Raw genomic sequence first — 19599 nt, forward strand, 5'->3', positions numbered from 1 at the left:
TTTAAAGATGTAGAATTATGTCCCTAAGTAGCAAAAAAGTACAATTTTATTCAATGAATATGTTAACAACACCTACTAGCCTGGCATGGTAAGTGGAGGCAGAAGGGTTGGGAGTTTAAGGTCATCAGTGGGGAAGGAGTGGGGTATGTGAGGCTCCATTTCAAATAAAAATAAGTGTATGTCCTAGAAGATGTGCTAGCCACACAATCCTGATGGTCCAAGCTTCCCAAGGCTTGGGTAAAAAGTTGGAAATAGAGGCAGACACTCAACCTGGAGCACATACTCCCAAGGCAGCTGAGGGTTGGAGACAGGAGAATCCTCGAGACCTTGTCTCAGCAAGGTGGAATGAGAGAACCGACTTCTAGACGTTGTCTTCTGACCTTCACATGGAGTCTGGCAGGCAGATCTCTTTGAGTTCGAAGCCAACCTGGTCCACATAGTGAGTTCTAGGACAGCCAAAGGTACATGGAGAAACCCTGTTTCAAAATAAAAGTATGTATTTTATTTTATGTGGATGACTGTTTTACCTTTAATGTATGATGTGCACGCCCAGTGCCCACAGAGATCAGAGGAAGGCATCAGAGGCTCAGGAACGGGAATTACAGATTCTGTGAGCTGCCACATGAGTGCTAGAAACTGAAATCCAGTCCAGTCCACCCCTCTCATTTTTCTTTCTCCTAGATTTATTTACTCATATCAATGCTCTGTCTGCATGTATAGCTGAAAGCTAGCACCCCTAACAGATGGTTGTGAGCCACCACGTGGGTGCTGGGAATTGAACTCAGGACCTCTGGAAGAGCAGCCAGAGCTCTTAACCACAGCCATTTTGCCGGCCCCACTGTCTTCTTTAGTAACAACAAAAAAAGAACAAGACACCTTGACATGTCATTCCCTTACTAAAGAGCTTAAAACAGATCCCACCCCTTCCGAATAGTTTCACCCAGCCCAGCTTGGTGCTCCAGGCCTTCTGGAACCCGGGTCCTCTTTCCTTCCCCCTACTCAGAACCAGTGTCTTTTGCACACAAGAGCCTCACAAGACCTTTTGCTGTCCATGCTTCAGGCGCCATGCTTACCAAGTAAACGCTTTTATTTAAACATTGTCCTTTTTTAGGGACATTTTCTCCTTTCTTCAGGCAGACTCCCATCAAAGTTCCCTGACCCTCAAGATAAACTATCTATGACAGGCTGAAATGAAAGGCAGTGTTAGAACGTTTACTTACCATATCATCAAGGCCTTGGGTTTCTTTTTCCAGCACTGAAAAGAAGGTAATTAAAATGTATCCATTCTCTTCTCTTGGAAACACCAAGGCCTGCACAAGTTGGCCTTGAACCCCTCTACTGGACCCGGCCTGCAGACTGGGGGTTCCGCATAGCGTTGTCATAATTAGCTTTTGGAATGTTGTCTTTGAAAATTTTTTGAAATTTATTTAGATTTTTTATTTTTATTTTTTATTTATTTATTTATTTATTTTGTTTTTCGAGACAGGGTTTCTCTGTGTAGCCCTGGCTGTCCTGGAACTCACTCTGTAAACCAGGCTGGCCTCGAACTCAGAAATCCGCCTGCCTCTGCCTCCCAAGTGCTGGGATTAAAGGCGTGCACCACCACCGCCCGGCTAGATGTTTTAAAATGTTATGTGTATGAGTGTTTTTATTTTGATTTGTTGAACCTTATTAACTTTTTTTTGAGATGGGCTTCATCACCTCTGTATGTAATCCTCAATATCCTGGACCTCATGTACCTCATGTGGCTGTGGAACTTGGGCTGGCCTTAAACTCACAGAGATCCTCCTGCCTCTGCCTCTCAGTGTTGGGATTCAAGGTGTGTGTCACCATACTCTCTATGTAAAGGTGTTTTGCCTGCATGTATGTCTGGTGCCCAAAGAGATCAGAAGAAGGTGTTGAATCCCCTGTAATTGGTGTTATGGATGGTTATGAACTACCATATGGGTACTAGGACTTGAACCTGGGTCCTTTAAAACAGCAAGCAGCCCTGGCTTTCCTCTTTAATCCTTAGTAAAATGTAAGTCATGTTTTTACTCAGATAGTGGTAAATAATCCTGAGCCTCTGATCTTCCTGCCTCTACTTAATAACTTCTGGGAAACAGAATAGGCTGACACTAACACCTGGGTTATAGGTATCAAGGATTGAAGCCAGGGCTTTCTGTATACACCCTACCAACTGAGCCACATCCCCCCAACCATGGTGGTCATTATCTTTCTTGTAGAATGTTTTATCACATCTGGACATGGTGGCACCTGCTTTTAGTCCCAGCTGTTGGTATTGCTTTTGAATTTTTTTGTAACTTATTTAGATTTTTAAAAATGTTATGTGTAAAAAAAATGTTATGTGTATATAACAGAATGAGTTCTAGGACAGCCAAAGCTACACAGAGGAACCCTGTCTCAACTCTTCCTGCACTCAAAAAGGTTTTAGTGTGTGTGCCCGTGTGATGTAGCACATGTGTGTCAGTCAGAGCTCAGCCTGTGGGAGCTGATTCTTTTCTTTCACTGTGTGAATCCCAGGGATTGAACTCAGTTTGTAAGGCTTGGTAGCAGATGCCTTTACCTACTGAGCATCTCTCCAACCATGACAGTCATATTTCTAAATGTGAGATAATAAACCACAGTAAATTGTGCTCAAGTTGTTTAATATGTATTGCATTAAATTGTGGTTTGATCTTTCTTAAAACTTTAAGGAATTATGTTTTAACCCATATATACTAACCTATCCAGTAAGTTCATATTTGAATGAATATCTAAGTCTCATGTTAGAAGCTAGGAAACATTTAAACATCTACATGTAATGTATCTTTCTCAAAGACTTCTTCTTTACAACCTTTAGAGCATTCTCTAATTCTCTCTCTCTCTCTCTCTCTCTCTCTCTCTCTCTCTCTCTCTCTCTCTCTCAGCAGGGTTTCTCTGTGTAGCCCTGGCTGTCCTAGTACTCTTAAATGTAGACCAGGCTGGCCTTAACCTCAGCGACCAGCTGTCTCTGCTTCCTAGGAGCTGGGATTAAAGACATAACCACAATGGCTGCCATAATTGTTATTTTTAATTTAGGTCTTAGTTATTATCATTGTTGCTTATGTGTGTGAGGTGTGGAGGTCCAAGACAATTTTTGAGAGTTGGTTCTATCCTTCCAGTATGGTTTCTGGGTACTGATCTTAGGCCCATAGGCTTTTGAAACAAGTGCTTTTACTCATTAAGCCATTTTTTTTTTTTTTTTTTTTTTTTTGCTGGTCTATGTTCCCTAATTTTACTGTCTATAAATCACTTTGGCTCCAGAATCCTTCAGCAGTTAATCATGTGTAGGTATTATTCCTTTCTCATTCTGTTTATTTCATTGCTTCCTCTGCCATAAGTCTAGGAGTCTGTCTTGTCTCTCACTGTCCATGTCTGTGTCCATCTTATTGCAGAACACAGTTTGTCCGACCATGTATTTATTCTGTTCAGATCCCCCCATTCAGTTAAGGCTGGTGTAGAAAATGGTAACTCAACATTTTTTGTCTCTAGTCCAGAGACCGAGCCGTGGGTAGAAGTACCCACTCAGACTAACCACTATCTTAGAATTTCAGTGTTTCCCGGCCACCTACATTCCAGGGAATTTTGAAAATACCCTTTGTCCCAGCCCCACGCAAGGAAAAATCTTTTCAGGCAACACCAAGGTGGAAGCGAAGCAGTATTGTCTGAAGTAGCCTTCTTCCTCTTGACTGACATTCCCCAAATGAAAGACCCTTTATTGGGGTCTCTCGGCCTTGGGGACAAGGAGCAGTTTTGCCGTTTGGAGGGACGTTCAAGAGCCTTTTGAGGAAGTGAGACACACTAATCTTGTATCTATGGGATCAGGGTAGCTGTTCACTCTCTCCCTTTGATGTCTCTGTATTTCTCTGAATCATTTCGTCTTGGTCTCCACCTGGCTTTAGCCCTCCTACCTGTCCTCTTTTGTCAACCATCTGTCTCCTGACAGCCAGCGTCTAGCTTTCAGACTTCTTAGTTCCTGGCATGGTGGTTCAGGGCTGACCCGTTCAGACTGTAGAGGTCGGTGGGGAGGAGATGGTCGGCGCAATTGATAAGCCAGAGAATACTTTCGTTTCTCAGGCCTCCTAAACTACACTCAGGCCTTCTTATTGGGGTCAGGATAAACGCGAACCAGAGAAAGCACACGGGGATGCAGAAGAGATGCGGGCAGAAGCTTAGGAAGGAGAATGCAGAGGGACAAGGCGGGAGACTCCCTAGAGAGCAGGGTCGCCTAAGTCGCTGTTGGAAGTGAGGGAGGATCGCGCAGACTCTGACAGCCGAGCCCAGCCGAGGCCCCCTGGTTTCCTGTCTCTCTTCTTGGGCTGTCTTCCTTCCTGTTTGTGACACTTCTGTCCGGGGCTTCTTCTCTACTAGCCTGTCTGTGTGCGTATGTCTTATGTCCTCGTCTCAGAGACTGTCTGTAGGTCTTTCCATCTCGTGCCTGACTCTGGTCTCAGGCTTACCCTCTGGATTTAGCTCTGGGTGGACCGTGCGCTCGGAGGCCCTCCTTCCTGTAGTATTATTGGTAGAGAGGTGGCGAGAAGGCGGTGTCTATCCCGCCGCTTAGTATTCCATTGGGCGATGGGACCGAGAGGCGGGCCAGAGGCGGGCTCAGCTGGGAGGCGGGCGGGGCGGCTGGGGCCGAGCCCAGAGCCCCGGGCGGTCGCATTGTTTTCCTCCGCCGATCTGCGGCGGGAATAGGGGCTCCTACTCGGACCCAAGACTCGGGTAACCCGACAGTGCCCTGGATCCTAAATCTAAGCACGATTCAGACGGGACGCTCGTCGCGTCTTGCCGTAGCCCCAACCACGGATTGCGAACTCTGCGCGGCGCGGAGCTAGCGGCCGTCTGCTGCTCCCTGGACCTTGCTGACCCGGATCTCGGAGCAAGTACCTAGGGGTAGGGATGTAGCTGCAGGGAGGGACAGGAGCGCCGCAAGAGGGGTCAAGCTTCTTAATGTCACAGGGACCCGAGTGGGTTCAGCGCGCCTAGTGCCTGGCAGAGTTAGGGTGCGTGGAGGAGGAGGGGACCGTGGCCGAGCCCAGCTGCACTGATGGGCGCAGGGTGTAGGCTTCTTTTCCGACTGGTCGTAGTCGCGTCCCGCAAGATTGGGGGTCATGCAAGGGGTATTTTTTTTTTTTTTTTGAGGCGCACACAATGCAGAGGGTAGTAAGCCCAGCACCTTGCCTCTCCCTCGGGAAACTGAGGCTTCAAGACCTGTGGAGAAGTAGACCTCGATGCCTCTGCGGGCACTGGAAGGGGGACAAGTCATTCTGGACTTCGATGTCGGGGTTGCTTCTTCGTCCTTGTGCGGGCTGGTGTCTGAGTACTCCTAGGGGGAGGGGTCGGCTTGGGCAAAGAGTCCAGGAGCGGGGCCAGGGAGAAGCATCGTTCTCCGCGCCCACCTCCGCGCTTCACCTCATTCCGCTTGTGGCTTTGTTAGACTGGTCTCCCACGGAGGAGAGCGGGCCTGGCGACAGCATCCTAGCTCACCTACCCGCTCCGCGCGGGCCTAGGGCCCGCCCTCGGCTGTTCCAGCCTCTAGCCCTGTTTCCCTAGTCTGGGAGACCCGCCTCCGTTCCCTAAACCCAGATCTCAGTCCCACTTGATCTGCGCCTGCAGGCCCCTCCAGCCCCTCCTCCCGCTAACGTGGCTCTGGGACCCGGTCCCGGCCCAGACGCTGCTACCCGCCCCTCCTCGGAGCCCCGGATCCAGTGAAGGGGAGACACGTCGAGCCCCTGGCCCCAGGCCCATCTCACGCTAAGCGCACGCGAAGCTCCAGACACCTGGTTTATACACGTTGGGGGTGGGTGGGAGGGAGGGTAAGTACAAAGCCTGGGACTGAGAGCGAAGGATAGGGTAACAGGATTTAGAGGTTCCGTGCACCCCCGGAGCCTCCTGAGGAAGGTGGGCAGGGGTGGGCAACCATGTCTATGGCTTCCTGCTATTGTCCCCGGCCAGCCTCCCTATTCCTTCCCCTGCTCCTCTAGACACCGGCTATGACCTCGGCCACTCCCCAGAGGTGGCTGTCTGGCTAAAAGGAAAGAAGGGGGCTGGCTGTTTCATCTTTCTATCAAGGGGGGTGAGGGGAGACCTAAAAGGAGAAAGAATGGCCAGGTCTCTCCTTGGGATTTCTCCAGGTCACAGCATGCCTATCCCCAGGCCAGGGATTGGATGGGAGCCACCCAGATGTTGCTCCCCCAAACAGCTATGGGAAGCCCTCTTAAAGATGTATCATACTCGAGTCTAGTGGGCCAAGGAAAAGGCCAACCAAGTGTTTTTAGAGGCTGGACTAAACCAGCTGAAAGTGAGCGTGTGTTGGGGGTCCTTAGTGTGAGAGATTAGGTAGGAGGGAAGCAGTGTTTGCTCTCCGAGGAAATAAGGGGATGAGGGTACTTGCTATCAGAGCATTTTGCTTGGAAATGAAGAGCATGCAAATTAGATGCAAATTAGCCTCTATTGTCCCTAGCTAGGGAGCTTTTGCAGGAAGGCTGTTGGAGTCTGAAGGTTTTAACATGGGAGTGGTCATTAGGCCCCACAACTCCCAGACAACCTTTTCCCCAAGACTAGTCCTGCAGTTCTAGGAGTTTCTGGCTAAAGGCCAAAAGCTACCCTCATATCTTCCGGTGCGAAGCCGCCCTCATTTTGTAACCAAACAAAATGCACTCCCCCTTAGCATCTCCTCGATACTGGCTTCAACAGCTTTTCCCAGTATTTGCACACTTACTTTTAAAGGATGTGGTAAGGGAGATGTGATTTAGCCTTTTCCCTTCTTTTGTCCCTTCCTCCCTTAGATCAGAGGGCACCTATCCCTCTCCGTCCCCCAAGACCCACCACCCCAGGTAAGGAAAAGGCACATGGGATAGAGGCAGGCTCCAGTAGGGGCCAGGAAGAGGGTCTGGCTGTTCTCTCCACTTGCCAGAGACCAAAGTTGTTTCCAGGGTGAAGATAGCAGTTGCCCAGGGCAACTTGAGGGCAGGTAGGAGAGCATAGGAGACAAGCTGTGTCCCTTTCTCTTCTGGGAGTACCAGCATCCGGAAACATGGGTTGGGGGAGGGAGGAAGACTTGGCCTTTCAAGGGAAGGGTCCTTAGGTAGCTAAGTGCTCTGCCTCTGGGGAAGGGGAGGGTCATCATTAGGTGTTTCTACCCTGCCCCTTCCTCCAGCTCTCTTGGGGCCCCACCTGACGTCAACCTCCCCACCAGTGACGCTAGATTGGGCTTGGGTGGACACTTGGGTCCTGGCTTCAAGAGTCAGATTATTGGAGAGATGGAAGGGGTCTTGCCCTGTAAGCCCAGAGTTTCTTCTTGAGAAGACTGAATGGACAACTAAGGCTTGTGATCTATCACAAAAGAAAGGACTCCTAGCTCCCTGACCTGATTAATGGAGCCTCTTCAGCCTCTCACTTCAATTTCAAGGGAAGGCAGGAAGCTGGTATGCATCTCCCACAGTGGGTCTAGTCAGGGCCAGCTGGCTGGGGGAGGCTGCTGGGTGGGAAGGAGACCTGTCCCACCGTTCCTTTCACCATATCCATCTTTTCTTGGACTTTGGGCTACAATTGCCTGTCATTGAATTATTTATATTTCAATTTCAGAGGCAGCCTGATGAGGGAAGAAGGGGAAAGCGGGGCACGTTCAGCCATTTCTTCTCACCCGTCCTTTCTATCCTTCGCTCAGCATAGGGGGTGGGTCTGCTCTTCTCCCCACGTTGAGAACATGCGTTGGTTCTTAGGAGCCAGGGAGGCAACAGGGGGCTCCAGGCTGGGAGGGGGCCCAGTGGTCGAGGAGACAGCTGCAGCCAGAGCTATATTTAGCCTCTGATCTGGCTTTGATGCAGAATCATTTTTGGCTAAGACAGCCCCTCCATGCACACCCCATTCCCTTCCTGCTCAGCTTCTTCCTCAGCAATGGGAACGGCCCCTGAAGTATGAGCTTAGGCTGGGTCAGTGACCCCCAGGCTGTTTGTCCCTCTCCTTCTGTTCTTTCTCAGCCTTAGACAGGACTATGGCTGCGGCACAGCTGCCTGTGCCTGGGCGCAGTGCCTACATTACTCCCAGGGTGCTGTGGGGGTCTGTGAGGGGAGGGGGGAGCAGACTTGGTGCCCTCTTCCTCCTAGTGCCAAGGAGTCACTATTTATAATTTTAAGGCTTCAGTGTCTAATTATAGCTGAGAAGGGGTTAGCACAAGGGGGGGCAGGAGGTGTCACCTACTGAATGTCCCAGACCTAGGCAGGAGAGAGGAGGAAAGGCTGGGAGGGGCAGAGGATTTGTTCTGTCCTTACCTGGGGTCACACCAGCAGGCAGCACACCAACCAGTTTGGGCCAGTTGGAGAGGGAAGGGCCTGAGTGACAGTGACAGCTGGCTGGGAGTGAGGCAGAGATGGCTCTTTGCCCCACCCCACAGGGTCTTCTGGGGATAGACCTGGGAGGAGTCTGCCTGCAACAAGGGTTGAGAGAACTTAGTCCCTTCCCCCACTTTTCTGTCTCCCCATTTCAGGGCCAGCATATGGGTGACGGGGTACCCCCTGGGGCTTGAGCTGCCCCGCACAGGATGCCCCGTGCCCCCCACTCCATGCCCTTGCTGCTGCTGTTGTTGCTGTCACTCCCCCAAGCCCAGGCTGCCTTTCCCCAGGACCCCATCCCTCTGTTGACCTCTAACCTACAAGGTGAGTGCCCCACCCACTTTACCCTCTTGTGGGGGGGGGATACAAGTAGAGAATGAGACCTCTGTGTCGGAGGAGGCAAGGAGTTGGGATGTTCCCAGTAGTAAGGAAGCTAAGAGAATGGCCAAACAAGGGGAACAAACAGGTGGAATGAGCTGGTACCGCACGTTTCTCATCCTTTGTTTCTTCACTCAGATGTAGTGTTGCTAGGCGGCTAAAAATGTGACCTCTAGCTGAACGTGAGGGGTGCATGCTCACAGACCCAGCACTTGGGAGTCTGAGGGAGGAAAATTGCTACAAGTCTGAGGACAGTTTGAGTTCTGTAGTGAGTTCCAGGCCAGTTGGGATTACATATCAAGACCCTGTCTCAGTAGACAGATAAAAGGAATGCAAGGTCTTCGCCAGACCAAATCATAGCAGGTATGAATCCCTGCTCAGCTGCTCACTTGCTGTGCCACCTTGATTAATGTTATCTAACCTTTCTTAGCCTCAGTTTCCACATCAGTAAAAGGAAGATAATAATCATAGTGTTGTATCTCATGCTGTTATTCAGAGATTAAGTGTGGTGACAGATATAACACAAATGAGGCACAGTCCTAAGAACACTGTCTGGCCCAAATTATGTTTGTGTGTTATTCTTAGCTACAGAGTGAAGTCCTGCACCAGGCCGGTGGTTCCCAATACCCTTACTTCTCCTCTGCCCACCAGAGAGCCTACGTCTCACTATGACAGAAACCATAAACCCACCCTTTCAGGGAAAAATCCTCATCTGTTCGGGCCTGTGTTAGAGATGTTGGGTTTAGATTCATTTCGGTTGGGTTACTAGGAGTGACTGTTGGGGGACAGATGAGACTAGCAAACGCTACATCTGATGCAGTTCTCAGTACTCTGCATTACATCATCTGTGAATCCTGAAGCTTTATACCCAGACCAGGTGGACAGTGGAGTTGGTCACAATGGTGAAGTGTTGAAAAGTCTTGAGGGAGACTCGAAGAGGGGTAGGAGAAGCAGATGCTTCGATTATGTACAAGTGTGTGTGTGTAGGAGCTGTTGGGTAACAAAACTTTTCCTGGGGAGACAGAACACTATTGAACCCAGATAGGGAGGCCAAAGTATGGATATCACCAAAGCCCAGCTTGGTGAACCAGTAAGTTTTACTGGGGATCCTTACAGGACTATGGGTGAGGGGCTCCTTCCAGGAGCAGAAATGACTCAAAGACAGCTGCGCCACCAGATCCCACCCCAGCATGGGCGACGGCTCACACCGTCTGGGAACTGGGAGCACACCGCACAGCCTGCAGGCAGCTCACCTCCTGGAGAGTCCTTTCCGGGTGCCTCAGTTGGTCTCTTCCAGGCAGGAAATCTTCTTTGCCGATCAGCTTCACTTCCTCTGGGGGGGTGGGGGGGAGACTCTGAGCTTTTACTGTTAACTCTGGTAGGGAGGGTCCTATTGAATCTGGTCAGTTTCAGGGAGTTCTTGAAACTGACTTTTTAGTTATTCACCTCCCTGCTTATGGAGCTGGCCTGCAGAATTGAATATTTTAATCTCAAGAACAGAGGAGGTGGGTCGCATGGAGTTGGAGCTAGAGGTGGTTGTGAGCCACCTGATGTGTGTGCTGGGAATCAAACTCTGGAAGAACAGTGTCATCGCCAGCCCCTTGAAAGGCACTTTCTAATACAAAGATGGTCCTAAGAAGGGACTTGGCTCAACTCCGGAGTCAGACAGACCCTGCTGCCTGCGTGGTAGTCATGTAAATCCCTCAGTGCACTAAGCCTTGAAATGGGGCCAAGGTGAGCTCCTACCTATAAGGTTACTATATTAAGGAAGGTAAACCATTGAAATGACTCACACAGTACCTGATGAAAATTAAATGCTGTTGGTGGTGGGGTTTTTTTTTGTTGTTGTTGTTGTTTGTTTAAGAGTTTTTGGCCGGGCGGTGGTGGTGCACGCATTTAATCCCAGCACTTGGGAGGCAGAGGCAGGTGGATTTCTGAGTTCAAGGCCAGCCTGGTCTTCAGAGTGAGTTCCAGGACAGCCAGGACTACACAGAGAAACCCTGTCTCAAAAAAAGAGAGAGAGAGAGAGAGAGAGAGAGAGAGAGAGAGAGAGAGAGAGAGAGAGAGAGAGAGTTTTTATTTGGAGGGAGTGCACATGCCATGGCATATGAGTGGAGACTAAAAGACTACTTGGGAATTTGTTCTCTGCTTCCACTATGTGAACTTCGTAATCAGCCTTGGCTGCATTAATCCAAGTATTTCTAACCTCAGAGCCATTTCAATGTCTTCTTTTCTTTTTTTCTTTTCTTTTCTTCCTTCCTCTCTCTCTCCCTCCCTCCCCTTTCCTCCTTCTCTCTCTGTCTCTCTCTGTCTTTCTTTCTTTCTTTCTTTCTTTGAGATAGCATCTTGCTATGTAACCAAGGCTGGCCTTAAAAGTCCCAGCAGTCCTGCCTCAGCCTCCCCCAGTGCTGGTGTGCACCACTATGTCCAGCTACTGCTACTGTTTCTGTTTCAGTAGTAGATTTGGGGCCTCTCTTTGGGGCTGGGTTCCATCCGGTAGGAAGTATTTATTATCTCAGCTGCCATTCTGAATATGCCACTGTACCCTCCAGGTACCTCTCCATCATCCTGGTTCCGGGGTCTGGAGGATGATGCTGTGGCTGTGGAACTTGGGCTGGACTTTCAGCGATTCCTGACCTTGAACCGGACCTTGCTTGTGGCTGCCCGGTAAAATGGCCGAGGCACCATTATGGGGCAGACATGCATGCTCCGGGGCAGACATGGGACCTGCATGGCCACTGCAGCATCTTGCAGGGGACACATGCAGGTGCACAAGCCATGGGACGTGGACATGCTTGGACCCAGAGAACAAATGCCAAGGCATGGAGTAAGGGGGAGGCTAGGGAGCAGGAACTCTGTGGCTTGGCCCTGAGCTGGTGAACATGGGTAAGGAGGGCTAAGGAGTCAGGCAGGGTGCCTCTGCTCAGCTCTGACCCCTCCTTACCTACCCTTCAGGGATCACGTTTTCTCCTTCGATCTTCAAGCCCAAGAAGAAGGGGAGGGGCTGGTGCCCAACAAGGTGAGGGGTTGTATGCGAGGAGGTGCAGGCAGGGAGTCAAAGCTGGGAAAGGTGTAGCGGGGGTCCTGGGGGCTGAAAAAAAGCACCTAAAAAGGATTCATAATGTGAGGAGGGGTCCAGGTGGCCACATGACTTCTCTTCTTCCTGCAGTTTCTGACATGGAGGAGCCAAGATATGGAGAACTGTGCTGTCCGGGGAAAGCTGACGGTGAGGACTGGAGTGTAATTGGAGGGAAGGCGAGGACTGCCTTCAGGTAGTGCGCTGCCATGACTACTTCTTACTCCCTTTCCATCCCAGCCCAGACAAAGGGAAGAGAACTCATCCTTTTCAGTTCCCTTTACATATCCTAGGAATAAGAAAAGGGAGGTTCTGAGAGACCAGAGAGCTTGCTGAAAGCTAAGGGCTAGTCAATAGCTTGAGAATTAGCCACCTTGCTCTGACTGTGATCCCTGACTTCAGTTCCAGGCCTGTCACTGACCTAGAATTTTGGGTTCTCTAGGACGAATGCTACAACTACATCCGTGTTCTTGTTCCCTGGAACTCGCAGACACTCCTTGCCTGTGGAACAAATTCCTTCAGCCCTATGTGCCGCAGCTATGGGGTACAGAGGAAGAGAACTGGGAGGAGAACCCAAAATAAGCTTTCAGTTTGATGGGAAGAGATGGGCACCTGGGGATGGGACTGGGCATGCACCGGATGCAAGAGTGCAGAGGGGCTGGAGAAGGAGGTGGGTGTGCGCTGTAGGGCCAGACTCTAAGACCCCAAGGTTACAGGAATCTGCTTCCTCGTCCCCAGATAACATCTCTGCAACAGGAGGGTGAGGAGCTGAGTGGGCAAGCTCGATGCCCCTTTGATGCCACGCAGTCCACTGTGGCCATCTTTGCAGGTGTGCACCTGGGCATGTGAGGGGCAGCCATGTGGTTGGAGGGAGTTCTCTCCCACCTTGGTCTCTCCCCCATGTCCTTGAGTGGAAGGTTGAGGTAGGGGCTGGGACCAGGCCTAGGTAGATGTATGGGTACACCAGTAGGAGACAAGCTGCAGATCCTGAGCTTTCTGTGACCCTGCTCCCCTCATCTCTCCAGAGGGCAGTTTGTACTCAGCCACAGCAGCAGATTTCCAGGCCAGTGATGCTGTAGTTTACAGAAGCCTTGGATCTCAGCCCCCACTCCGTTCTGCAAAGTATGACTCCAAGTGGCTTCGAGGTCAGTCATCCTGGAGGGTAGACTGCCTGGGTGTGTGTGTGGTACGCCAGGATTGTGTGGGCATGAGTCTCTGAGCAGCTATGGATACCCTTTACTGTCACTCTACCTTAGAGCCACACTTTGTCTATGCTTTGGAGCATGGAGAACATGTCTACTTCTTCTTCCGAGAAGTGTCTGTGGAGGATGCCCGCCTGGGGAGGGTAAGGAGCTGGGCCCAGGGATGGATTGATTGCTGGACAGCTCTGGGTCCTGAAGAAAGTTCTTGACCCTAATCTTGAAATCAGATTCCTTGAAATCTTGACTCCTCCCCACACAAGTTTGCATCTCCAGAGAGACCTGCTATATCATTTCTTTTCTTTGCTGTGACCCTGATATTTGTCTCTTGGAGCTCTTAAATCACACCGTGCATTTTAACCAGGTGCAGTTTTCCCGGGTAGCCCGGGTATGTAAACGTGACATGGGTGGCTCACCTCGAGCCTTGGATCGCCACTGGACATCCTTCCTTAAGCTGAGGCTCAACTGCTCTGTCCCCGGGGACTCTACCTTCTATTTTGACGTCTTACAGTCCTTAACCGGGCCTGTGAACCTCCATGGCCGCTCTGCTCTCTTTGGGGTCTTCACTACTCAGACCAATAGGTTGGTACCAGTTGGATTATGTGATCTAGTACCACCTGTCCCCCGGCATCCAAACTCCCTTTTAATGCCTACTGAGGAGAAAGCTCCAAGCAAGGCCAGTTTGCCGTCCTGGCCACCCATTCCCCAGGGGCTGCCCCTCCCACTGTTCCCTGCCTCTAACCTAGTGCACAAAGGGCAGCTATCACTTCTCACCTGGCAGGAGCTGTGCAGTCCCTGTCAACATCTACCTTGCATCTTTTCTGGCTCCCTCAGCATTCCTGGGTCTGCAGTCTGCGCCTTCTACCTAGATGATATTGAACGTGGCTTTGAGGGCAAGTTCAAGGAGCAGAGGAGTCTGGATGGGGCCTGGACTCCTGTGTCTGAGGACAAGGTCCCCTCACCCAGGTACCAAGTATGAAATGGCTTTTGGGGCAGAAGCAATTCTTTCTCTTAATGTTGGGTTGTACGGTGGTCACTGTGGACAATCATGGGATGGATTAAGGAGCTGCAAAGGAGAGGGAAGAAATGGTGCAAACGTGTCTGCTTGCAGGGGAGTAAAGGTAGTCAGCCATGTTTGAGAATGTGGCGGCCGGGGGAAGGGACACATAGCTTAACATCAGTTCTCTGCCCTAAGGCTGCCCCTTCCCATGTGCCCACCAGGCCAGGGTCCTGTGCAGGTGTGGGTGCAGCTGCCTTGTTCTCCTCCTCTCAAGACCTACCCGATGATGTCCTGCTCTTCATCAAGGCACACCCGCTGCTGGACCCTGCTGTGCCACCTGCCACCCATCAACCACTGCTCACTCTGACTAGCAGGTAATCACCACCTCCTGCCCTCAGCCACTCCTGTCTTTCTCTTGTGTGGTCCATGAGGTGAATCACGTTGGGGTGAGGACCTGTGATGCAGTAAGCGTGGGAAGCAGGGCATCTGGGTGATCCTGGAAATGCTCAAGCTTTACTCGGCAAGTCCTCACCTGAAGCCGATTACTCCAGGGCTCTACTGACCCAGGTAGCTGTGGACGGGATGGCTGGTCCCCACAGAAATATTACAGTCCTGTTTCTCGGCTCCACTGATGGGACAGTGCTGAAGGTGCTACCTCCAGGGGGACAGTCTCTGGGACCTGAGCCTATCATATTGGAAGAGATTGACGCTTACAGCCATGCCCGGTGAGTCCTCTGTGGGGGATGGGCACCGGGGACTCATCAGAGGCTTGAGGTAGGGAAGGGGACTTGGTGAGAAGGCTCCACTGTTGGGTAGGCCGATCCAATGGGTTGTGCTCAGTAGTTTTGTTTACCTTCTCCACCTATCACTTCTTTCTTCCCATCAACTCTTTTGGGGACAGGTCCTCATTCTGATTGCTTATGGCATTAAATTAGGTGCAGTGGAAAGCGGTCAGCCCGAGCTGCGCGGCGGATCATAGGGCTGGAGCTGGACACTGAGGGTCACAGGCTTTTTGTGGCCTTTCCTGGATGTATCGTCTACCTCTCTCTCAGCCGCTGTGCCCGGCATGGAGCATGTCAGAGGTGAGAGGAGCCTAAGGTCAGATGCTGCCTGGCTACACTTCCTGGGTTAGTAGGAGGTCCCCTGGGTTAGTAGAAAAATCCCCAAGTCTTGAGGGTGGCAAGGAAATGGAGGAGAGGGTGGGCTACCTTGGGTAGTCTGAAGTAGGTAGACACTGGGGTCTGGAGCAGATTGGTGTGGATGGGATGGAAATACTGGGGGTGGGGGCTCTTGTAAGCCAGGCAGGGTGAGTAGAGGGCAACCGTAAAGGAGGGAGGATAGCAGCCTCACACAACTCAGTGTCTCCTAGGAGCTGCCTAGCTTCTCTGGACCCATATTGTGGATGGCATAGATTCAGAGGCTGCGTGAATATCAGGGGACCTGGTGGGTAAGTGAGGAGCCCCTGGGTCTCCTGAGGAGAATGCACAGCAAAGTGTAGAGCCACAGTGAGCCACTTCCTTTTCCTTCTAGGACTGATGTGGATCTGACTGGGAACCTGGAATCCATGGAGCATGGTGACTGCCAAGGTAAACACAAAGGATGGCTGCAGCCACAGCCAAAGTGCATATGACTGTGACAGCATCCCAGGCTTGGGCATTTGTCTTCCTCAGCATTTGTACCAGTTACCTCTCTCAATTCTTCATGAAGCTTCCCCCTTCCTTCATTCTTACACTCTCTCATAGATGGAGCGACCGGGAGTCAGTCTGGCCCTGGAGATTCTGCTTATGGTGAGTCTTCTGGCCTTACTGTCCTTTTTCCTTACTTAGCCCACATAACCAAATCTGTTTGGGCTGTAAGCAGACTAGCACCTTGAACAGTCAGATGAGACACTGGAACTCTGGACTCCTGGGTTCCAAAGGGGGTGGGAGGTTCTTGGTGGTATCACGGGTGGAGAGCATACGTCTCACTGGCTCTGACCTGGTCTCTGTTACCAGTGCTTCTGGGTCCTGGCCCTTCCCCTGAGACCCCCAGTTCCCCCAGTGATGCCCACCCAGGGCCCCAGTCTTCCACTCTTGGAGCTCACACGCAGGGTAAGGGGGTCACCTGGGAGGGACAGTATTGCAGTGTGGTGAGTCTCAGAGTTCTAAGCCGGGTACTGATTAGTGTTTGATGCCCTCTAACACCTGTTTGGAACCTCCCTTCACCACAGCTGGACATCCCAGCCAGTGTCCTGCACGGGCAATTTGGCAGTTGTTCTTGGCATGGCTACAGGGGCTACAACCGGTATGGGGAATACCCCAGACCAGTGCTCTAGCCTGTGTGTTTAGGGATCCTGAGACTGTGTGGAGTGAAGCTGAGAGGCAGCATGAAAACTTGCTGTTGGCCCCACCTGTGCCCATTCTGTGCATCACCTACCCTAAAGCTGAGCCTCCTCCCTCCTTCTCGGTCGGCAGGCGTGCGCAGGGACCTTCCCCCAGCCTCAGCCTCCCGATCCATCCCCATCCCACTCCTCCTGGCCTGTGTGGCGGCGGCCTTCGCTTTGGGCGCCTCAGTCTCCGGCCTTTTGGTGTCCTGTGCTTGTCGTCGCGCGAACCACCGTCGGAGCAAGGACATCGAGACCCCGGGGCTGCCTCGCCCCCTCTCCCTTCGCAGTCTGGCGCGGCTGCACAGTGGCGGTCCTGAGCCCCCGCCTCCCCCCAAGGATGGAGATGCAGCGCAAACGCCCCAGCTCTACACTACCTTCCTGCCTCCTCCTGAGGGCGGATCCCCACCGGAGCTGGCCTGCCTGCCCACCCCGGAGACCACGCCCGAGCTGCCGGTGAAGCACTTTCGTGCCTCCGGGGGTCCCTGGGAGTGGAACCAGAATGGGAACAACGCCTCGGAGGGCCCAGGCCGCCCACGGGGCTGCAGCGCGGCGGGCGGGCCCGCACCGCGCGTGCTTGTGAGGCCACCGCCCCCTGGCTGCCCCGGGCAGGCGGTGGAGGTGACCACGTTGGAGGAACTGCTGCGCTACCTGCACGGCCCGCAGCCGCCCAGGAAGGGCAGTGAACCTCTCTCCTCCGCCCCGTTCACCTCGAGGCCGCCTGCCTCGGAGCCCGGCGCCGCCCTGTTCGCGGACTCCAGCCCGATGCCGAGGGATTGCGTGCCCCCGCTGAGGCTCGACGTGCCGCCCGACGGCAAGCGCGCGGCCCCGGGCGGGCGGCCTGCTCTCTCGGCCCCAGCTCCGCGCCTGGGCGTCGGCGGCAGCCGCAGATTGCCCTTCCCCACGCACCGGGCGCCCCCGGGGCTGCTCACGCGAGTCCCCTCGGGAGGCCCGGCCAGGTACTCCGGGGGGCCCGGGAGGCACCTCCTGTACCTGGGCCGACCCGACGGCCACCGCGGCCGCTCCCTCAAGAGGGTGGACATGAAGTCTCCGCTGTCGCCCAAGCCGCCCCTCGCCTCCCCGCCGCAGCCCGCTCCGCACGGCGGTCATTTTAACTTCTGACGGAAGCTGCTAGCGCCCGTCGAGGCGCTGGAGGCCCAGGCCTGCGGAGGCCGCCGGCCTTCCCGGACTCCGAGAGTCTCCCGGGGCCCCCTCGCGCCTCGGTTTATTTATTGACTGTCTTTGCCCCTGTCCTTTGGCGAGGAGCTCGCCCCTCGTAGCGCCAGCATTTCAGGGGACCTGGCCGACTCCCACTCCCCGCTCCCTTCCAGCCACGCTGCCTTAAGTCGCCGCTCCGGACTCCCGCGGACTGGGCCCCGGGCGGGCCGGCCGGGGCTGGAGCCGCGCGCTGTGTACAGAGTCCTCGGGCCTCCCGGGGCCGGGACGTGCCTCCTCCTACTGTGTAGGAGCCCCCGCTTCCCAATACAGCCGTGTCCCCTAGCCGCTGCCTGACTTTCCTCGCGGTGCGGGAGGGGAAGGAGGGCGGGGCCGCCCGGCCCTCTGGGTACCTGTGCTCCTCAAAGTCGGCCTCCACTTCGCCTCGGCCCCCAAGTCTCTCCGGAGCAATTGGCTTGGCGGGTGTCCCTCCGGGGTTAATCAGGAAAGGTTTCCTGAAGGAGGCAAGCAAAGACCTGGTGTGTGTGGGATGAGCCGGGGCCCAGGAGAGCAGCGGGTACTGATTGGGGGTGCTGGGGAAGGCGCTCAGCACGTTTCTGGATAGAGGTCAGGCACCTTTCCACGGCCTACACTATGGGGTGGGAGAGGGAACTTTTGGAGAAATAAAACGAAGCTGCTGCGTGATTTGAATTTCACATCAGCAAATCTTGTCCTAGAGAGAGGACTTGGCTTAGAAGAATTTAGGTTGCTTGAGCGGTAGGCTGCAAAGCAAAACAACAAAAGCCAGCAGAAGATGAGCCCTGTAACAGGCGAGGGGTTGCCCCAGCAGTTGGTTCCCTAAGGGACAGTTCCAGTGCTAGAGCGACTAATGTGTGTCCATCGCGATGCTCCATGACTGGCTGCAGATAGCTGCACAATATCCTGAGTATCAAAGGGAGGGATGACCCGGAACGCTTGTCCCACCCACCACCCTGGCGCTAGGACCACTTAAAGCCTCTCGTGGGTGCTGGCAGCGCTGGAGGATTTGAGGGAATTTGGCAGGCGCGTGTCGACACTATCCGCTCTGCTCCAGCTCCAGGCCACTTCTCATTGGCGCCTCCTAGAGGTCCGACCAAGTCCTGCAGCTGAGTGAGCAGCCAGTTCTCTGGTTGCTTGAATATTCGGAGAACAATTTGGCCAATAGTTCCGAGTGTATTGTTTACCTTTTCATCTTTACCTTTGGGATGGTAACTGCTTTAAGTTTCCTTTCTCATCCGAAATAATAGGGTCGCGAGCCTCAAGTACTATAATGTGCAAATGCTTTGTGACAGAGAAATCCTGAAACGGCGGTTCCTCCCGTCTCACTAGTTTAGGCTGTGTATACCAACGTTACGTTGTGGTCAGCTTTTACTAGATACAATTTCCCTTTGTATTATAAATTCGACTTAGAGATTTTTCCCTCTTACGGTTTTTAACCCTTCGAATGTCTCTTAATGAGGTTCGGTTAAGCTAATTGGCCAAGGATCCTTCAGAATTTAACATCTCTTAGCTTGGAGCTTTTTTGTCAGATTCAGTTTATTCCTCCTTGGGGACCTTAAGCTATGATGGGCTGTTGCTAGTGTCCTAAACAGTGCTGAGGTACAAGGAATGTCTTTTTCAGTCACTTGGCTGATTAATCTCTTCAAAATATGATAGTGCAGGGTGCATCTGTAAATGAAGCACGAGGGTCTTGGATTCTGGACTGTAGCTAGTCTCTCTTGAAAGATGAAGAAGAGGGAGAATGAGACGGTTCAGCAGGTAAAGTGCTTGCCTGCCTAGTCTAGGTACCAGAAGCTCATGGTGGAAAGAGAACTCCAAAATTGTCCCACCTCCACATGTGTGCCATTGCAGGCAACTCCCTTCCCTCAAACTCTCTCATGAAAATTCTGAAGAGATGAGAGAGGTACCAGCTCTGTTGGTAGAAGGCATGGTGCGCATGTACTGACAATCCGCAGTTTTAATCCAAGCACCACAAGACATGGAGGGGTGGTGCACGCCTATAATTCCAGCACTCTGGAAAGAGGTGGGAGGTC

At 52.6% G+C, this 19599-nt stretch overlaps 1 protein-coding gene and 1 long non-coding RNA gene across 23 annotated transcripts; one reads left to right on the forward strand and one right to left on the reverse strand.

Moving 5' to 3' along the window:
- LOC143442056 (uncharacterized) lies at window positions 1-8408 on the reverse strand. Its single transcript, XR_013109948.1, has 2 exons — window positions 8298-8408; window positions 1-476 (listed from the first exon to the last, which is right to left on the reverse strand). It is a non-coding gene; the product is annotated as an uncharacterized LOC143442056 (long non-coding RNA).
- Window positions 4646-18232, forward strand: Sema6c (semaphorin 6C). Of its 22 annotated transcripts, none has more exons than XM_034500128.2 (22): window positions 4646-4917; window positions 6813-6860; window positions 7184-7451; window positions 7612-7701; window positions 8513-8681; window positions 11288-11402; window positions 11691-11754; window positions 11905-11961; window positions 12254-12355; window positions 12550-12640; window positions 12837-12956; window positions 13068-13156; window positions 13375-13592; window positions 13845-13976; window positions 14232-14384; window positions 14562-14735; window positions 14946-15092; window positions 15380-15457; window positions 15541-15596; window positions 15753-15797; window positions 16005-16100; window positions 16464-18232. In XM_034500128.2, exons 5-22 carry the CDS (start codon window positions 8567-8569, stop codon window positions 17492-17494), a joined length of 2883 nt encoding a protein of 960 aa, XP_034356019.1. In that variant the 5' UTR covers window positions 4646-4917; window positions 6813-6860; window positions 7184-7451; window positions 7612-7701; window positions 8513-8566; the 3' UTR covers window positions 17495-18232. The 22 variants fall into 22 exon arrangements, with proteins under 22 accessions (XP_034356019.1, XP_034356020.1, XP_034356021.1 ...); XM_034500129.2 differs by having other exon boundaries at window positions 7372-7451; XM_034500130.2 differs by having other exon boundaries at window positions 4646-4907.
- The last annotated feature ends 1367 nt before the right edge of the window (window positions 18233-19599 follow it).

The sequence above is a fragment of the Arvicanthis niloticus genome, chromosome 4, assembly GCF_011762505.2.
Source record: "Arvicanthis niloticus isolate mArvNil1 chromosome 4, mArvNil1.pat.X, whole genome shotgun sequence".
Taxonomy (NCBI): Eukaryota; Metazoa; Chordata; class Mammalia; order Rodentia; family Muridae; genus Arvicanthis; species Arvicanthis niloticus.